The 13626-nt window shown below is 41.0% G+C and overlaps 1 protein-coding gene across 1 annotated transcript in view; it reads right to left on the bottom strand.

The window, feature by feature from the left end:
* Positions 1 to 223: 223 nt before the first annotated feature.
* GLP2R (glucagon-like peptide 2 receptor) overlaps positions 224 to 13626 on the bottom strand; it is a 44898-nt gene continuing 31495 nt past the window's right edge. The window contains exons 10-13 of the mRNA XM_009325688.1: positions 10952 to 11040; positions 9205 to 9343; positions 2723 to 2764; positions 224 to 547 (exon numbers count right to left, since the gene is read on the bottom strand). Of these exons, the coding sequence (XP_009323963.1) occupies positions 224 to 547; positions 2723 to 2764; positions 9205 to 9343; positions 10952 to 11040 (594 nt within the window). The remainder of the gene's footprint in view (positions 548 to 2722; positions 2765 to 9204; positions 9344 to 10951; positions 11041 to 13626) is intronic.

Consider the following 13626-nt stretch of genomic DNA (forward strand, 5'->3'; position numbering starts at 1 on the left):
ACTCAAAGCATTTTTTGATCCAGCAAACCTCTTCTACCCCAGCCACACAGGTTAGCAACATCCACATCAACATTTTTCTCAGATTAAGAAAACTGGGACAATTGGGATATTAACTGCTTCCTCCTTGCATTGCACATCCCAGAGATCTGTACAGTCTGGAGGTGAGAGAAGATCTTTCAAAATACTGTGGCTATTGGAAGGTGCTGTCCTAGTGGACAGCTTTCTAAATCTCGCTTTCTTCGAAAACTTCCTCAGTTGTCTCTCCAGTGGTGACTTCTCCTTCACTGCTGTCTGACATGCTTGCCCGTGGATGAGACGGAAGAGCACAGCCTGGCTCTGGGCTGAGATCTGTCCTCTGCTGGAGCTGCGTGACCCAGGGCTCACTTGCCTCCAGGCACAAGTGGTGTTTGCTGCCGAGGTGCTGTTTTTTTCGTTTCTGTGAACATTTCCTGAGGTATTTTATGTTTTCCCCAAGAAAGCAGAGTTTACAGCCAAAGGGATCTGCCAGCAGGAAGCGGGACCACTGCTTCTGGAGCTCTGCTTTCACCTGAGGGGAGAAGAAAACAGTCTGTCCATGGTGATGTCTTGTGACCACCCTGCAGTCCGCTAACCCAAATGCTAGTTGTAAAATGAGAGGGACTGTGGAAGTGCTGAGCTTCCTGCCCCTTCGGGGTGTACCTCGCACCTGGTGGGGTCCTTGTAGGGTAGAAACAGACTTGTTTGCTAAGTCAATCTTAAGAGTCCACCCTCTTCACTCTAATTTAGGAAAGTTTTTCCTAGCCCCTAAATCTCTGATACACTGTGATCCTAATGCGTGTGTGTGTGAAAGCTCAAGTGACTTTCATGTTTACAGTCTGATGAAGTGAGGAGGAGGAAAGCTCAAGAGCTGTGGAAATGAGGACCACGCACGCAGCTTTGCTGGAGTGTTGTGCTTGGATATCTGGTTTGTTTTCTTAAAGCTTTTTATCTGGCAGCGTGCCTTAAATCCTCAGCACTGAGTGTCGCGCTGCCTGCATCACCCGAGCCAGCGCTGCAGACACTGGAGGGCAGGCTCCAGTTCTGTGCAGAGGAGTGGGACGTGCCCTTGTTCTAACCAGCAGGCCCTTTGGCCTGAGAGCTCAGCTGGACCAGGAGGTAGAAGGCCAAAAGAGAAACTTTTAACTGCTGATGAGAGATGCTAGCAATTCTGTGCCATTCACAAATGTTAGACAAGTACTCCTGTATTGCATACAAGTGCCATCTCTCTTTTTTTATTTAAGTACTTCCAAAAATTGCTCCAAGTTTCCTTGTTAAATATTAGGAACATGTGGCCTACCTTTTGCATAAAGCCCGTCTCGTTTGTTTCACTGGTGCCTTTAAGAAGGTGTCCAAATTCATGTGCCTGTGTCAGTGTAGTGTTTACCATGCCAGCTGGCTGTGCCAGGCTCTTAAGTGCTACTGATGCTGGATACGTGTCTGTTTATTGCAAGTAGTGGAGGTCTGCACCCGGACCAAATATAAAGGAAGTACAGACAGTGAGATTCAACTTAGAAAACATTTAATATTAAGTAAGATCAATTCCACAGCCTACATAGCATTTTTTGAGGTAGCTTGTAGCAAGTCAGTGTGATAAGGCAAAGGCAGCATGCAGCTGTGATGGTGATGAAGGCACTGGGTTGTATGGGCAGGAGCAGAGCAAGTAAATCAAGAGAAGTGATTGTTCTCCTTTACTCAGTAACTGTTAGACTACCTGTGAATACTGCATCTAATTTTGGGCCCCCAGTACAAGAACTGTGTTGATAAGCTTGACCTTAGCAACAGAGATCAGGGCTGGAGCACTTGCCCTATGAGGAGAGGCTAAGGGAATGGGGCTTGTTCACGCTGAAGGCCTAGATACTGCCTATGAGGAGATCATGGAGGAGATGGAGCCAGGGACTCTACAGAGGTGTTTGGTAGGGACACAAGAGACAGTGATCGTAAATTGAAATAAATAGAGGAAGTTCTAACAGAATATGTGGAAAAGATGTTTCGTCCTAAGTACAGAGAAGCACTGGAACAGAGGACCAGAGAGGTGGTGGAACCTCTGTCCTTGGGGGGGTTGAAGCTCAGCTGGACAAAGCCCTGAACAACCTGGTCTGAATTCAGTCTTCACCCTACATTGGGCAGGAGGATAGCTTTCTCTGCTGTCATCTCCTTGCATAAGAGCCATCACTGATCTGCCTAAATCCTGGCATGGAGCAAATTGAACCCCCAGCTGTCCCTTGAGGCATGGCAGAAGACAACTTTCAGACAAGGAATCCCCTCACATCAAGGTTAGGGATGTCCTGAGCAGAGCATGCATGAAATTATTAAAGCACCCCAAATTTGGTCACTTCACATGGACTTTAGGGGTAAACTAAGAGAGGGTTTAGCCTGGTCAAACATGAAGCCTGCAATTCCAGCTGATTAAAGGAGTGGGGTTTAGGTGGCTGACTGCAAGCCTCTGCTGGTATTTCAGACACCCTAGGGTATCCATATCTCCACAGTGCTATAGCCACTCAGGCTTCAGTGGAAATACTTTGCATTTGAATCCCAAACCTGTGAGAGGTCTTGCTGTTCTCTAGTACAAAACAATTATACCAGTTCAAAAGAATGCACACATGCTCTCGAATAAGCAGAGCTAGTCAGTGTGTTCATTCTTCTTGGTGTCATTAATATACTTTACTAATCAACTAAAAACTTTTCTCATAGCATTGTCTCTTACCTCTCCATTAGCAAAGCAATATAAAACTGCTACAAAAAAACCCTGTAAGAAAAAGACAGTAAGAGGAAAATGTTAGAGTGTACAGGAAATACCTGAAGTCTTAGTTTAAAGATGACATTAGCGTTAAAGCTAGAAGTATAAACAATGCTTCTTAATTTTCAAAAAGGAAACTAATTGCTTGTATTTACTTATTATTGAAGTACCGATTAACTTGTTTTCATATGGTGCCTTAGCAAATGTAGGGCACATTTGGTGCAGATGCTAAAGAACAAAGACTATACAACCCAGTTTGACCTTCCATGTTATCTTCATTTTGCTACCACATAATATTTTTTTTCAAACTACTGCTGCTATGCTGTGACTGCTGCTATTTCTAAACATGGCAAAACAAAAAAAAAGCAGCTTGGGGTCTCATATTATCCATGTGCTTGTTTGAATTTGCGAATGAGACTACTGAGAGGGATCTCATTTGGGTGCTTTTTAAAAATTAGTGATATATTAAGTGATTAGTGCTAGTTTAAGGCTCAGCTGTATTAAGTGTTGTGGCTATTTTGAATTGCCATTTTTCCTTTGAAATTGGTTTAAATAAACACCTTTAAAAAAAAATAAATCCTAGAGATAAAACTTGTTTTAAACCAAACCCAAAATTACTCTTTCCATTTTCCTCCACTCTGTCTGTATTTGATCTCAGATCAAAAAAGCTTACATGCATGCGTCTCAGCCTAACTGTCTGGCACAGATATGCAGATTTATTACCATTGCTTCAGGAAATGCACTTCTTTTGGTATGTCTAAACACATCTATGACACAAGTTCTGATGAAGAGAATAAATACTGATGACTAACAGTCCCAAGGTAATGTTCATATCACAAGTAAAATTTGTCATAACCATATATAATACAGCTGACATCATTCAATTGTTTTCACACTCGTACTTTTCCAGAAATGTTTGTTTTTCTCAGAAAAAAGCTTAAAAAGAAATTCACATACATAGCAGCTTCAATATTTTTTATTATATCTAGCATTAACCAATAGCATTTTGAGCCTACTGTTAATTTTCTAACAATCCTGAAAGGTTTGGAGCCATTAATTCCTTAAGTATATGTGCAGTAAGTATGAAAAAGAACAGTTTATCTGCCACACCAGTGGAAATGGGGGCACGAGAAATAGCAATCACAATTGCTTTTTCCATGTATTTTATTTCTACTATATTTCATGTTTCACCTGGGTTACAGCAGCAAGACATAGGTAATTTTGACATGTCATTTATCAATGTTTTTATATAATCCTCTGCATCTGAATTATTTCACAGAAATACGCAAAAAACCCCCCACAAAACATTGTGGTCATTAGAGTTTATACTATATGACATTTTACTACGGGGATATAAATTTTAGAATAGTAGTTATAGAAGGCTCAGAAACCATGGAGAGAGGTTCTGACGGATAAATACAAATTTAATAGCTTAAAAAGCAGCTTTTTATGCAGAACTACTTCTGCACCTGGAGATAGTTCTCTTTTTTGGGTAGAAAGTCCATGAAAATGCCTCTACTGGGTGGGTTTTTTGTGTTCTGAGCATGAGCTCTAACTTTGGCCTCACAGGCACCACAAGCAGAAATCGGATCTAAACTATGTGGTGCTGCTAAGTCCTGTGTCTGCTAAGCCTGATGATACCCACTGCCAGAAATGTAGAAACTCACCAGATTAGGAGAGGGCTTTGTGAATACTAGTGGCACCTCTGTGTTGAAAGTAAGTTTGTAAGTCCCTATGTGAATTTAATTCACTGCTGCTGCAAGATTAGAACATGCAGTGACAGGCAGAAACACTGTAAAATCATACCAGAAGGTGGAAAATTCAGTTAATTATTCATTTGATGTTCATTTTATATCCTGATTTCTTTAATACTTCCTCATATTCTTTTTTTTTTTGCAATACATGAAACTTCATACTTAGAAATCTTTCCTGTATGCCATGACTTCTAAGGCATACATTTTTAAAACTATCACAGTGTGAGGGAAAAAGAAGAATCAGAAATTCAGAAGAAATGGTCATTAGCATAATAACCAATAGGAAAAGGTAGATGCACGTGTAAGCCTCACAATTGTTCTTCAGTTCTATTGACAATGGCAACATGATAAATTACTCATTAGATAACTGGGTTTTATCCATGAGAAACCAGTATTTTTTCCTGTGGCCAACAGTTTGCATGCACCAGTAAGCCAAGATGTTTAGATTGCTCCACTTTCTAAAGCAAAGAAGCATCGTATCTACAGCAGAACTCTTATTTAGAATTTAATTTTGTGCTCCTTGAAAACGTTCGAGTTAAAACCTCCAGATGAGATCCCAGAGGTAATTGTTTTTCTTTAACAAAACAGTTTAACTGCTTTTTAAAACTACTGAGAAGATTTACAGACTAAACAAATGTAATTGTGTACAGTTTATGTGCTTTTTTGCTAATCCCTTCACAAATAATAGTGTAGCTAAAAAAGAGAATCTGCAGTAAACATTGTCTAATATCTTTGGGTATTTCTAAAAGAAGTTTTGTTTCTAAAGCGTGCCATGTAGCTGAGCGCGTGCATGTTCCTCTAAAAGGAATGAAATTTGTGTTTTCTAGCAGGGATGAGTAAGCTATCTTCTATATCAGATTTCTTTGTACAAGCCAGTAAATAAAATTTTCACTTAAAATGATTCTGTGTTTCTTAAAATAACATCTAGTCACTGCAACCTCTCCAAGTAAGGATATGTCTAACTGAGGAACATGTACTTCAACACCATGTCAGCAGGCCCCCTTAAGGTGGTGGCTCTTCATGAACTCCCTTCTGCCTGCCTGGATATTTTTCTCCTCAAGCTGTAGTGGAAATTTTTCATTAGAGTGTCAAAGCACTGATGCATACGTACGCCAGAGCACTGGTGCATATATACAGGTTAAAAACAAGGATCACCATAAATTGTGGGAAAAGTGCAATAATGCTTTGATGACTTCATGTCTTAGCCTGTAAAAGAGGGCAGATGTATGTCAAAGTAGTGAGTTAGTGAGTAGTAAGGACTTCTAGCCAGAGATATTGCTGGGTACCTCATTAAAGAAGGGAGACCTGGAAACTGCTGTCCTGTCTCACCAAGAAGGTCAAGGCAGGAAGACAAGAGTAAAGGACAACTTTGCTAAGCAGGTAGTTTAATGGGAGTACTACCTGAAAAAGTCATCGCTCAGCAACTCTGCAGAACACAGACTGAAGCAGACAGCAGTGCTTTGTGCCTGCAGAATGACTGGCGTGGCCAGTTCTTAGCCTTTGTAAACTGGAGGGTAAATAGTTACAGTGAAACACGTATACTTGTGCATAAGTGGCTATCTGAGAATCACCATTTAGTTTCAGTAACAGCTTGCTGTGGAATTTGGACTATTTAGGATTGCCCATTGTAATGGAGTGTGGCTCCTTCACACCTTCATGCTTGCAGCCAAGATAGAAGGGTGCAGAGCTGCCAGAGCTACACTCTCATTCTGTCGCTACCTCAAGTTTCTGCCTACTTACACCTAAGGCAGGGTGACTGAAGGGGAGTCAAGTGCATAAACATTTCTAAAACACTCTGCTGACTGTATAGGTGAGAAACTTCTTTTCCACCTAAAGATGTTAGTCCATCTATCTGTTCCACCCATGTGAGTGCTCTGACAAATTTTCTTTTGGCTCTAGAAATTAGTTCATGAGTACAGTGCTTTTTGTGAGTGTACATATAGGAGGCCATAGTGTCACTTTGCAGATATGGTGAATGAACACATCCTTTAGGGAAATGAAGCCCAAACTTTGGATGAGGACAGACATTCTCATAGTTATGATTTTTGGGGGTAGAAAAGCTTGATACACAGATGTTTCAAATGGAGTATTGCAGGAATGAACCTCATTTGTTATTCTTTTGCCTGAATAATTGTTGCTACTTCCTGAATTGCTTAATTCTTTCAGAAGACTGCAAGAAAGCTCTTTACTCAGGAAAGTTAAATTGCTACCTGATGTCCTTTGCGTGCCTTCTGAGAGAACTAGGTATATGGCAACTTCATTAAAAAGAGACTCTCTTAAAATCTTAGTTGGAATTTATGAATGGCATCCCATAAGGACTTGAACTTCATGGAGTCTCCTTTTATAGTTATTTGTACCCAAAATGGGAAGAGTTCTCCTGTTGGTCAAGCCGAAGTGATTACGAGGAGGAAAAACAGCTCCCTATAGAGATATGGGAGACACAGGTTTACAGGTGTTGACTTTCCCGGACTTAAATCTCTGGAACCATGGGAGGAAAATGTAGAGGTGATCTTTTTATTGCTGGGAGAAAATACCTGAAGTCCTTTAACCACTAGGAACATGGCAAATATAAGCATTTAAGGATTAAGAAACTATGTTCAGTGGGGAGTTAAACGCTGTGACCCAAGGTTGAATACTCAGGCCTACACAAGTGCAATTTTTCTCAAGCGTCAGGTTAAGTGCTAAGCTCCTGAATATACTGAATGGGGTGGAAGACGGGGCACTGGGTACCTAGACTGGGACTCACAATAGTGCAGTAACTGGAAGCTGGGATGCAAAGGAACCAAGAAAAAAATGACAAAGCAGAAAATGCTTCAGTTATTCCTTGCATGGACTTAGACACCTGTATTAAGGATCCAGCTATAGTTAGTGAGTCAATGCGCTTTTCTTCAAAGGAGGAGAAGCTGGCTGTTGTGATATATCCCATATTTTGCTCAATAACCTGGAAGTACAAGAAATACCTAGTGCCTCACTACAGGCACAGCCATGCTCTAGAGTAGTCACCCAGCTAGCAGCCTCTCTGGGTGGAAGCACATCTGCACCTTCTCTTGAATCAAGGCAGGTTAATATTGATTACTGCCATGTCTCATGAAGCCATGAGTGGAAGTAAAGGATGAGTAAGGCAAGTGCTGAGATATTCTACTCCTTGCTTCTCTGATTATTTTAATTTTCTCTTACCTTTTTAAATCTATAGTTATTTAATGTAAATAGTATCAACACTCAGGGGCAGGTGCTGAGGCCTCAAAGCATCCCTTTCCCAGCCAGCTGCTCTAACCACTAAGCCACAGATTCAGATTCTCTTTCATCCTCCTTCCTCTCAGTTCATTTTGCATCTGTGGTTGCTGGCTTACACAGCTTTGGGCAGGAGGAAACGGTGCTGTGCAAGCCTTATTGGGCACTTCCCTGGAACGGGTTAAACCATCTCCTAGCTGAGGCCTGTGTTGTCTCCATTTCCCAGAGGAGTGCACTAATCAGGGGTCTAGTGTGCAAAAGTGGACTTTTTTACTGGTGCCTGTTCACTGAATTCATGGTGGGTTTCTATGTTTCACTTCTGATGCATTAAGTGCTTTGTTGAATTTATACTTAAACCCATGAAAGGGACAGAAGCCCCAAATGGAGGTCCTCAAAAAGGCATCTCAGATGACATCTTTGATGCCTATTTGTCGACTATGGAGGCCTGAAGTATACAGGTGCCTGAAGTATGTAGGTGTGGTTTTGGCATAAAAAATGTCTTTGAGTTTTTCTCTAGGCTTGCATGGAAGTACCTCTGTTACAACTGCTGAACAGCACACAACTCAGGTGAGTCATGGCCCTGATAAAGTTCTTGTACAAGATGTGTCTTCAACACACTTGCTTGAGGGCATTAGTCTGGTAGGCGTACCCAGAGTGTGTCCTCTAGGCTGGAACCACACACAAAGCGGTTCCTGCTTATCCTTCACATGCTTCTCCTCACAGCAAATGTTTTAACTCTGCTTGTTGTTCTCACAGTATTCAGATCTGCATCTCCTTTCATCAAACTGCCCCAAATGCCATGTAGTCTACATTCAACTCCTTTTGGAAAAAGTCCTAAAAGGTAAGGACTGCCCCACTGGCCCGCTGTGTCAGTGATGTGTCAGTCATGAACTGACTGTCCCAACTACCCAAGCTAAAGCAAAGCTGATCCTTGTATCTCCTGGTGCAAAGAGCCTTGATTGTTTTTTGTTTGTACAGTGGCACAACAGCAAGGTCATTGTGGTGTGTTTGAAATATGCTGGACAGGTACTGTGAACTGAAAAAGATGAGTCCAGAACCAACTGTCTCCTCAGTGTGACTGCAAAGTCAACAGATCACCTGAAAATCTTGTTAAAAAAAAACACCCAGTGCTTTTTAGGAATTAACTTAGGTGAAACATGGATTTTAAATACACCACTTTAATCCTGTTTTCAGAACAGGGGTCTGTGATGAACTGTCACCCATTACCAGAGAACACAGGACACACTGTTTCTGAAGATGTCAGACTCCTTTTTTGGTCTTTGGGACTACCATATTTTGAATATGCAGTTTGTGAATTTTTTATCTTGTCACTGTAATAATGACATTATGGGTTGGAGCATAATATTAAATAAGAATACTGTATATCTGTGGTATCTATAGGTGAGCAACATATATATGTGGATCTATGACCCTTAAAAACAGTACTTGCAAAACAGTACTTACATGAAATGAGCTCATTGTCAGCTGAATGAAAAGTCTTATATGTCTTGAAAGTCCTTCCACCTGTTCATCAGTGATGAAGGTAAATACAAATTCATGGATCCCCAACAATGGAATCAGCACAAGTGTAGATCTTGCCAATCTTTAAAAGAAAATGTTTGATTATAGTATTTTTTCAACATCCTTGGTGCAAAAATAAAAAATTCAGCTACAAAGAAATGATTCCAGAAATATTCCCTCAGTATTCTGACTCTGGAATGGTATTAGTAATTTTGTGATTTTGAGGACAAATTCCCAGATACGAATTTTGGAGCACACTATCAGAAAAGTCTGTACAGGAGGAAATCTTGGCTTTGGGTTTAAGGTGAAAAGTTAAGGACAAGAAATTGAACAGGAAGGCCACTATCATCAAAATTACGCTGCTAGGTAACAGAAAAAATATTTACACAGCTAAATATGAGTGATCTGTTAACAAGGTTCTTAGACCTTCCTATCACTGCTGAAAACTTTATGTTGCTGCATAGAAAGTTTCTGCTGTACTGTTGGCAGTCATCTACTTTTTAAAAAATGCAACCAGAATAATTTTTATGGAAGACAATCTTCTTTAACAAGTCTGGGTACATGTTTGCATGGATGAAAGAAGAGATCTCAAAAGAAAGTGAGTTCTGAGGAAGACTTGCAATGTAAGGAATAGCTTGAATCTTTGAAAGTTTAGCAAAATTATAAGCAGTAGAAAAGAGAATATAATGCAAAACATTAGGCAATGTTAAATACAGACACTGCTGTCTGTGGCTGTCATCACAATAATCTTCCTGTATATATCCAGAGAATATAGCTGAGACCTTTTGGACCTTGAATGTTGAAGGAAAATGGAAATATGCTTCTTGTTAGGGATTTAATACTGGAATTTAATAGGAAGTTAATAGTGGAATTTCCATCCCCCTCCTCCTCCTGCCCAGTCCTGTTAGACAATAAAATAATTCATCTTAGTAAGGCAGGACTGTAGTAGCAGACAGGGATTCACGATGCTTTGATTAAAAATGCTAAGAACTGGAAAGAACTGGGATGTGGAAAGCAGTTAACAAATCCTCAGGTTTTCATTGATTTAAGTGCAGTTTTCACTGCACCCTTAGCTCCTTGCAGAGCAGCCTGCCCTTGCTGTTCCCACAAAGTGGGAAGATGTTTGTGCGAAGGCCAACTCCAGGACTATATGTAAGACATGGTGTACCATTGAGACTCTGGCCAAGAGAGCCCACCACCAGGACCTGCAAGAGTGCAGGCTAAGGACGATCTCATTTGGGCTTACAGGAAACCAGGGACATTCCTGAGCGTCTGTGAAAAAAGGTAGATCAGAAATGCTAATGTCACCTAGGAATGTCCCACACATCTTCTACACCTCCTTTTCTTTTGAGGACCTTTAGTCACGCTCAAGGAAAAAACATGTCACAGCAGTAGAGGCCACAGGTGTACAGTGCGGATACCTGAGAGAAGAGATCTTACTGCATTGCAAAGTCCTTGAGAAAATGCCTATAATACTCAGCACACAGGCGCTGACCTGCCTTTACCTCTCATATAAGAAAATGTTTGTGGAGCCTGTTTCCCCAGATGGCTTTCCTATACCATACTCTGAATATCTGTTACACCTGGTGGTGGTAGGTAAATGTATAATCTGCAAGGGCAAACTGGCAGCCTTCTGATGTTGTGAAAAAAAAAAAAAAGGGCTAGGACTTCTTTCTTATTTATTACATACCTGTATTTGTAGTCATGAAAGCTCATTTGCTGAGCTTTTAGTTTGGAAATCAGCATCCTGAGAATTTTTAAGAAGATGCCAAAGTTAACCTTGAAAGAAAATACATATGGGTTATTTACAATAAATACTATGACACTACTCATATAGCTATTAAACAAATGCAAAATTGATATTAAACACTTGTAAAACCTGTCACTGAATAACCGGAATGCAGTTGTGATCAGGTTGGAACAGAAGCAGGTTATTACCACAGCTGCAACAGAGACCACAGAGCAGCAGTGACAGACTCTGCTGGTATCAAGTCTCTCCAAATGAGGCAGTTAACAGAGTTTATATACCTTTAGGTCATACAACTCTTCACCAAACCATGACAGGTAAACAGGATGTGGTAAAAAACAGCAGTGATTGCAATTCTTCAGATAAAGAGGCTCTAGACAGCCAGACAAGGAAGCCCTGAGCATTCTTTTACGAATAATTCACTCCTTTGTTAATTAAATTGTGCTGACTTGGCCAAGACCCATCTGCAAATATTTCTTTTCTAATGAAGCATGCAAATGCCTATGAGGCTTTAACTGTTTCGCTCCCACAAGCCAAAAGCCCTATGCAAAAGAGTTATTAAGGTTGCAAAGTTGAGAAACAGCATTGTCTTTTTCAGCCTGATTTATGTATACATTATGATACATGATCTTCCAGTACAAAATTACATTTTAATTTTAACACAGAACCCTGCTTCCTTATTTTGGGGATAGACAATTATTCAGGACTACTTTTCTTTTCTTCTTTCGATTGTAGGTATTACTGCTGGAACCTTAGTTCTTGTTCTGTGTAAAGAATCGAACACATACTGTTATCACCAAATGTGCACAGATGTATCTTTAAAACATCACAGGGTGATAAGAGGATATTCCCTTAAAAAAAAAAAGACAACTAAAGCATCAATAGATGGAGGTCCAAAGTGTAAGATCTCACCTGTTAGAGGTGCTTTGGTTTGATTTTGCAGAGCGATTAGCATCAACATTATGTTACTGAGAGTATCATACTTGTTATTTTAGCTGCAACTGGAAGTGCTCAACCCTTACCCCATCGGCTTTCTGGACATTCAGAAAGCAAAAACCAGTTGTGATATTTTGCCTAGCACTGTGTATGAACTTGGGGACAGAGACAGAGTTGGAAAACAATTTTCTGAGGCAGCATTGAACTACCTTAAGCTCAGGATCATCCTTTTTCCCCATGAAGTGCCGTCTTGTCATTCACACATCTCTGTTACTAAAGTGCATGTCTTGCAGACTGTGCTCTCCTGTTTTATTCTGCAGCAATAGTTCATCTTGTGGGCATCTCTTTGGACAAGTTCGGGGAGATATAGATGTGCATATGTACAAGAGGGGGTAAGTTACCTTTAAATGGATGACTCTACTTCTGGTCTTTCCTAAATTTTAGAATTTGACTACTTCTTTTACTATAATTTTTTGTTTTTACAAATACAAAGAATTCATCATAGTCAACACTGTAAAGTTCTTCAAAAGTAGAGCTAGTGAGCATTTTCCATCCAAACTTACTTTTGTCTGGAAAATTTGGTTTATTCTAAAGATGATTTTCCATTATGAACTTCTGCTTTTCACAGAAAACACTAAAACTTCATTGAAAATAACTGCCATAAGATTGAAATATTTTTACTCTTGATGTTTCATAGAAAAGACAGAATTGTCACTAGAACATGGAAGCAAAATCACAAAATCACAGAATGGTTAAGGTTGGCAAGGACGTCTGGAGGTCACCTTGTCCAACCTTCCTGTTCAAGCAGGGCCACCTAGAGCAGGTTTCCCAGGGCCATGTTCAGATGGCTTTTGAATATCTCCAAGGATGGAGACTCCACAATCTCTCCAGGCAACCTGTGCCAGCGCTCAGTCACCCTCACAGTGAAAAAGTGTTTCCTGATATTCAGAGGAAACCCCCTGTTTCAGTTTGTGCCCATTGCCTCTGGTCCTGTCACTGGGCAGCACTGAAAAGAGACAGGCTCCATCCTCTTTGCACCCTCCCTTCAGATACCTATATACATTGACGAGATCCCCCTGAGCCTTCTCTTCTCCAGGCTGAACAGTCCCAGCTCTCTCAGCCTTTCTTCACAGCAGAGATGCTCCAGTCTCTTAGTCATCCTTGTGGCCCTTTGCTGGTCTCTCCCCAGTATGTCCATGTCTCTTGTGTACTGGGGAGCCCAGAACTGGACACAGCACTCTAGGTGTGCTCATCAGTGCTGAGCAGAAGGTAAGGATCACCTCCCTTGACCTGCTGGCAATGCTTTGCCTAAGGCAGCCCAGGATACCATTCACCTTCTTTGCCCCACAAGGGCACATTGTTGGCTCATGGTCAACTTGGTGTCCTCCAGGACCCCCAGATTCTTTTCTGCAAAGCCACTTTCCAGCTGGGCAGAACCCAGCATATACCTGTACCTCCTCAGCTGCAGGACTTTGCACTGCTCCATGTTGAACTTCATGAGGTTCCTGTCAGCTCATTTCTCCAGTCAGCTCACTTCTCCAGCCTGCCAGTCCCTCTGGGTGGCAGCACAACACTCTGGCATCTCAGCCACTCCTTCCCGTTTCGTGTCATCTGCAAACTTGCTGAAGGTACACTCTGCCCTATTGTCCAGATCATCAATGAAGATGTTAAATAGGATTGGA

The sequence above is a fragment of the Pygoscelis adeliae genome, unplaced genomic scaffold (assembly GCF_000699105.1).
Source record: "Pygoscelis adeliae isolate BGI_AS28 unplaced genomic scaffold, ASM69910v1 Scaffold81, whole genome shotgun sequence".
NCBI classification, from domain to species: Eukaryota; Metazoa; Chordata; class Aves; order Sphenisciformes; family Spheniscidae; genus Pygoscelis; species Pygoscelis adeliae.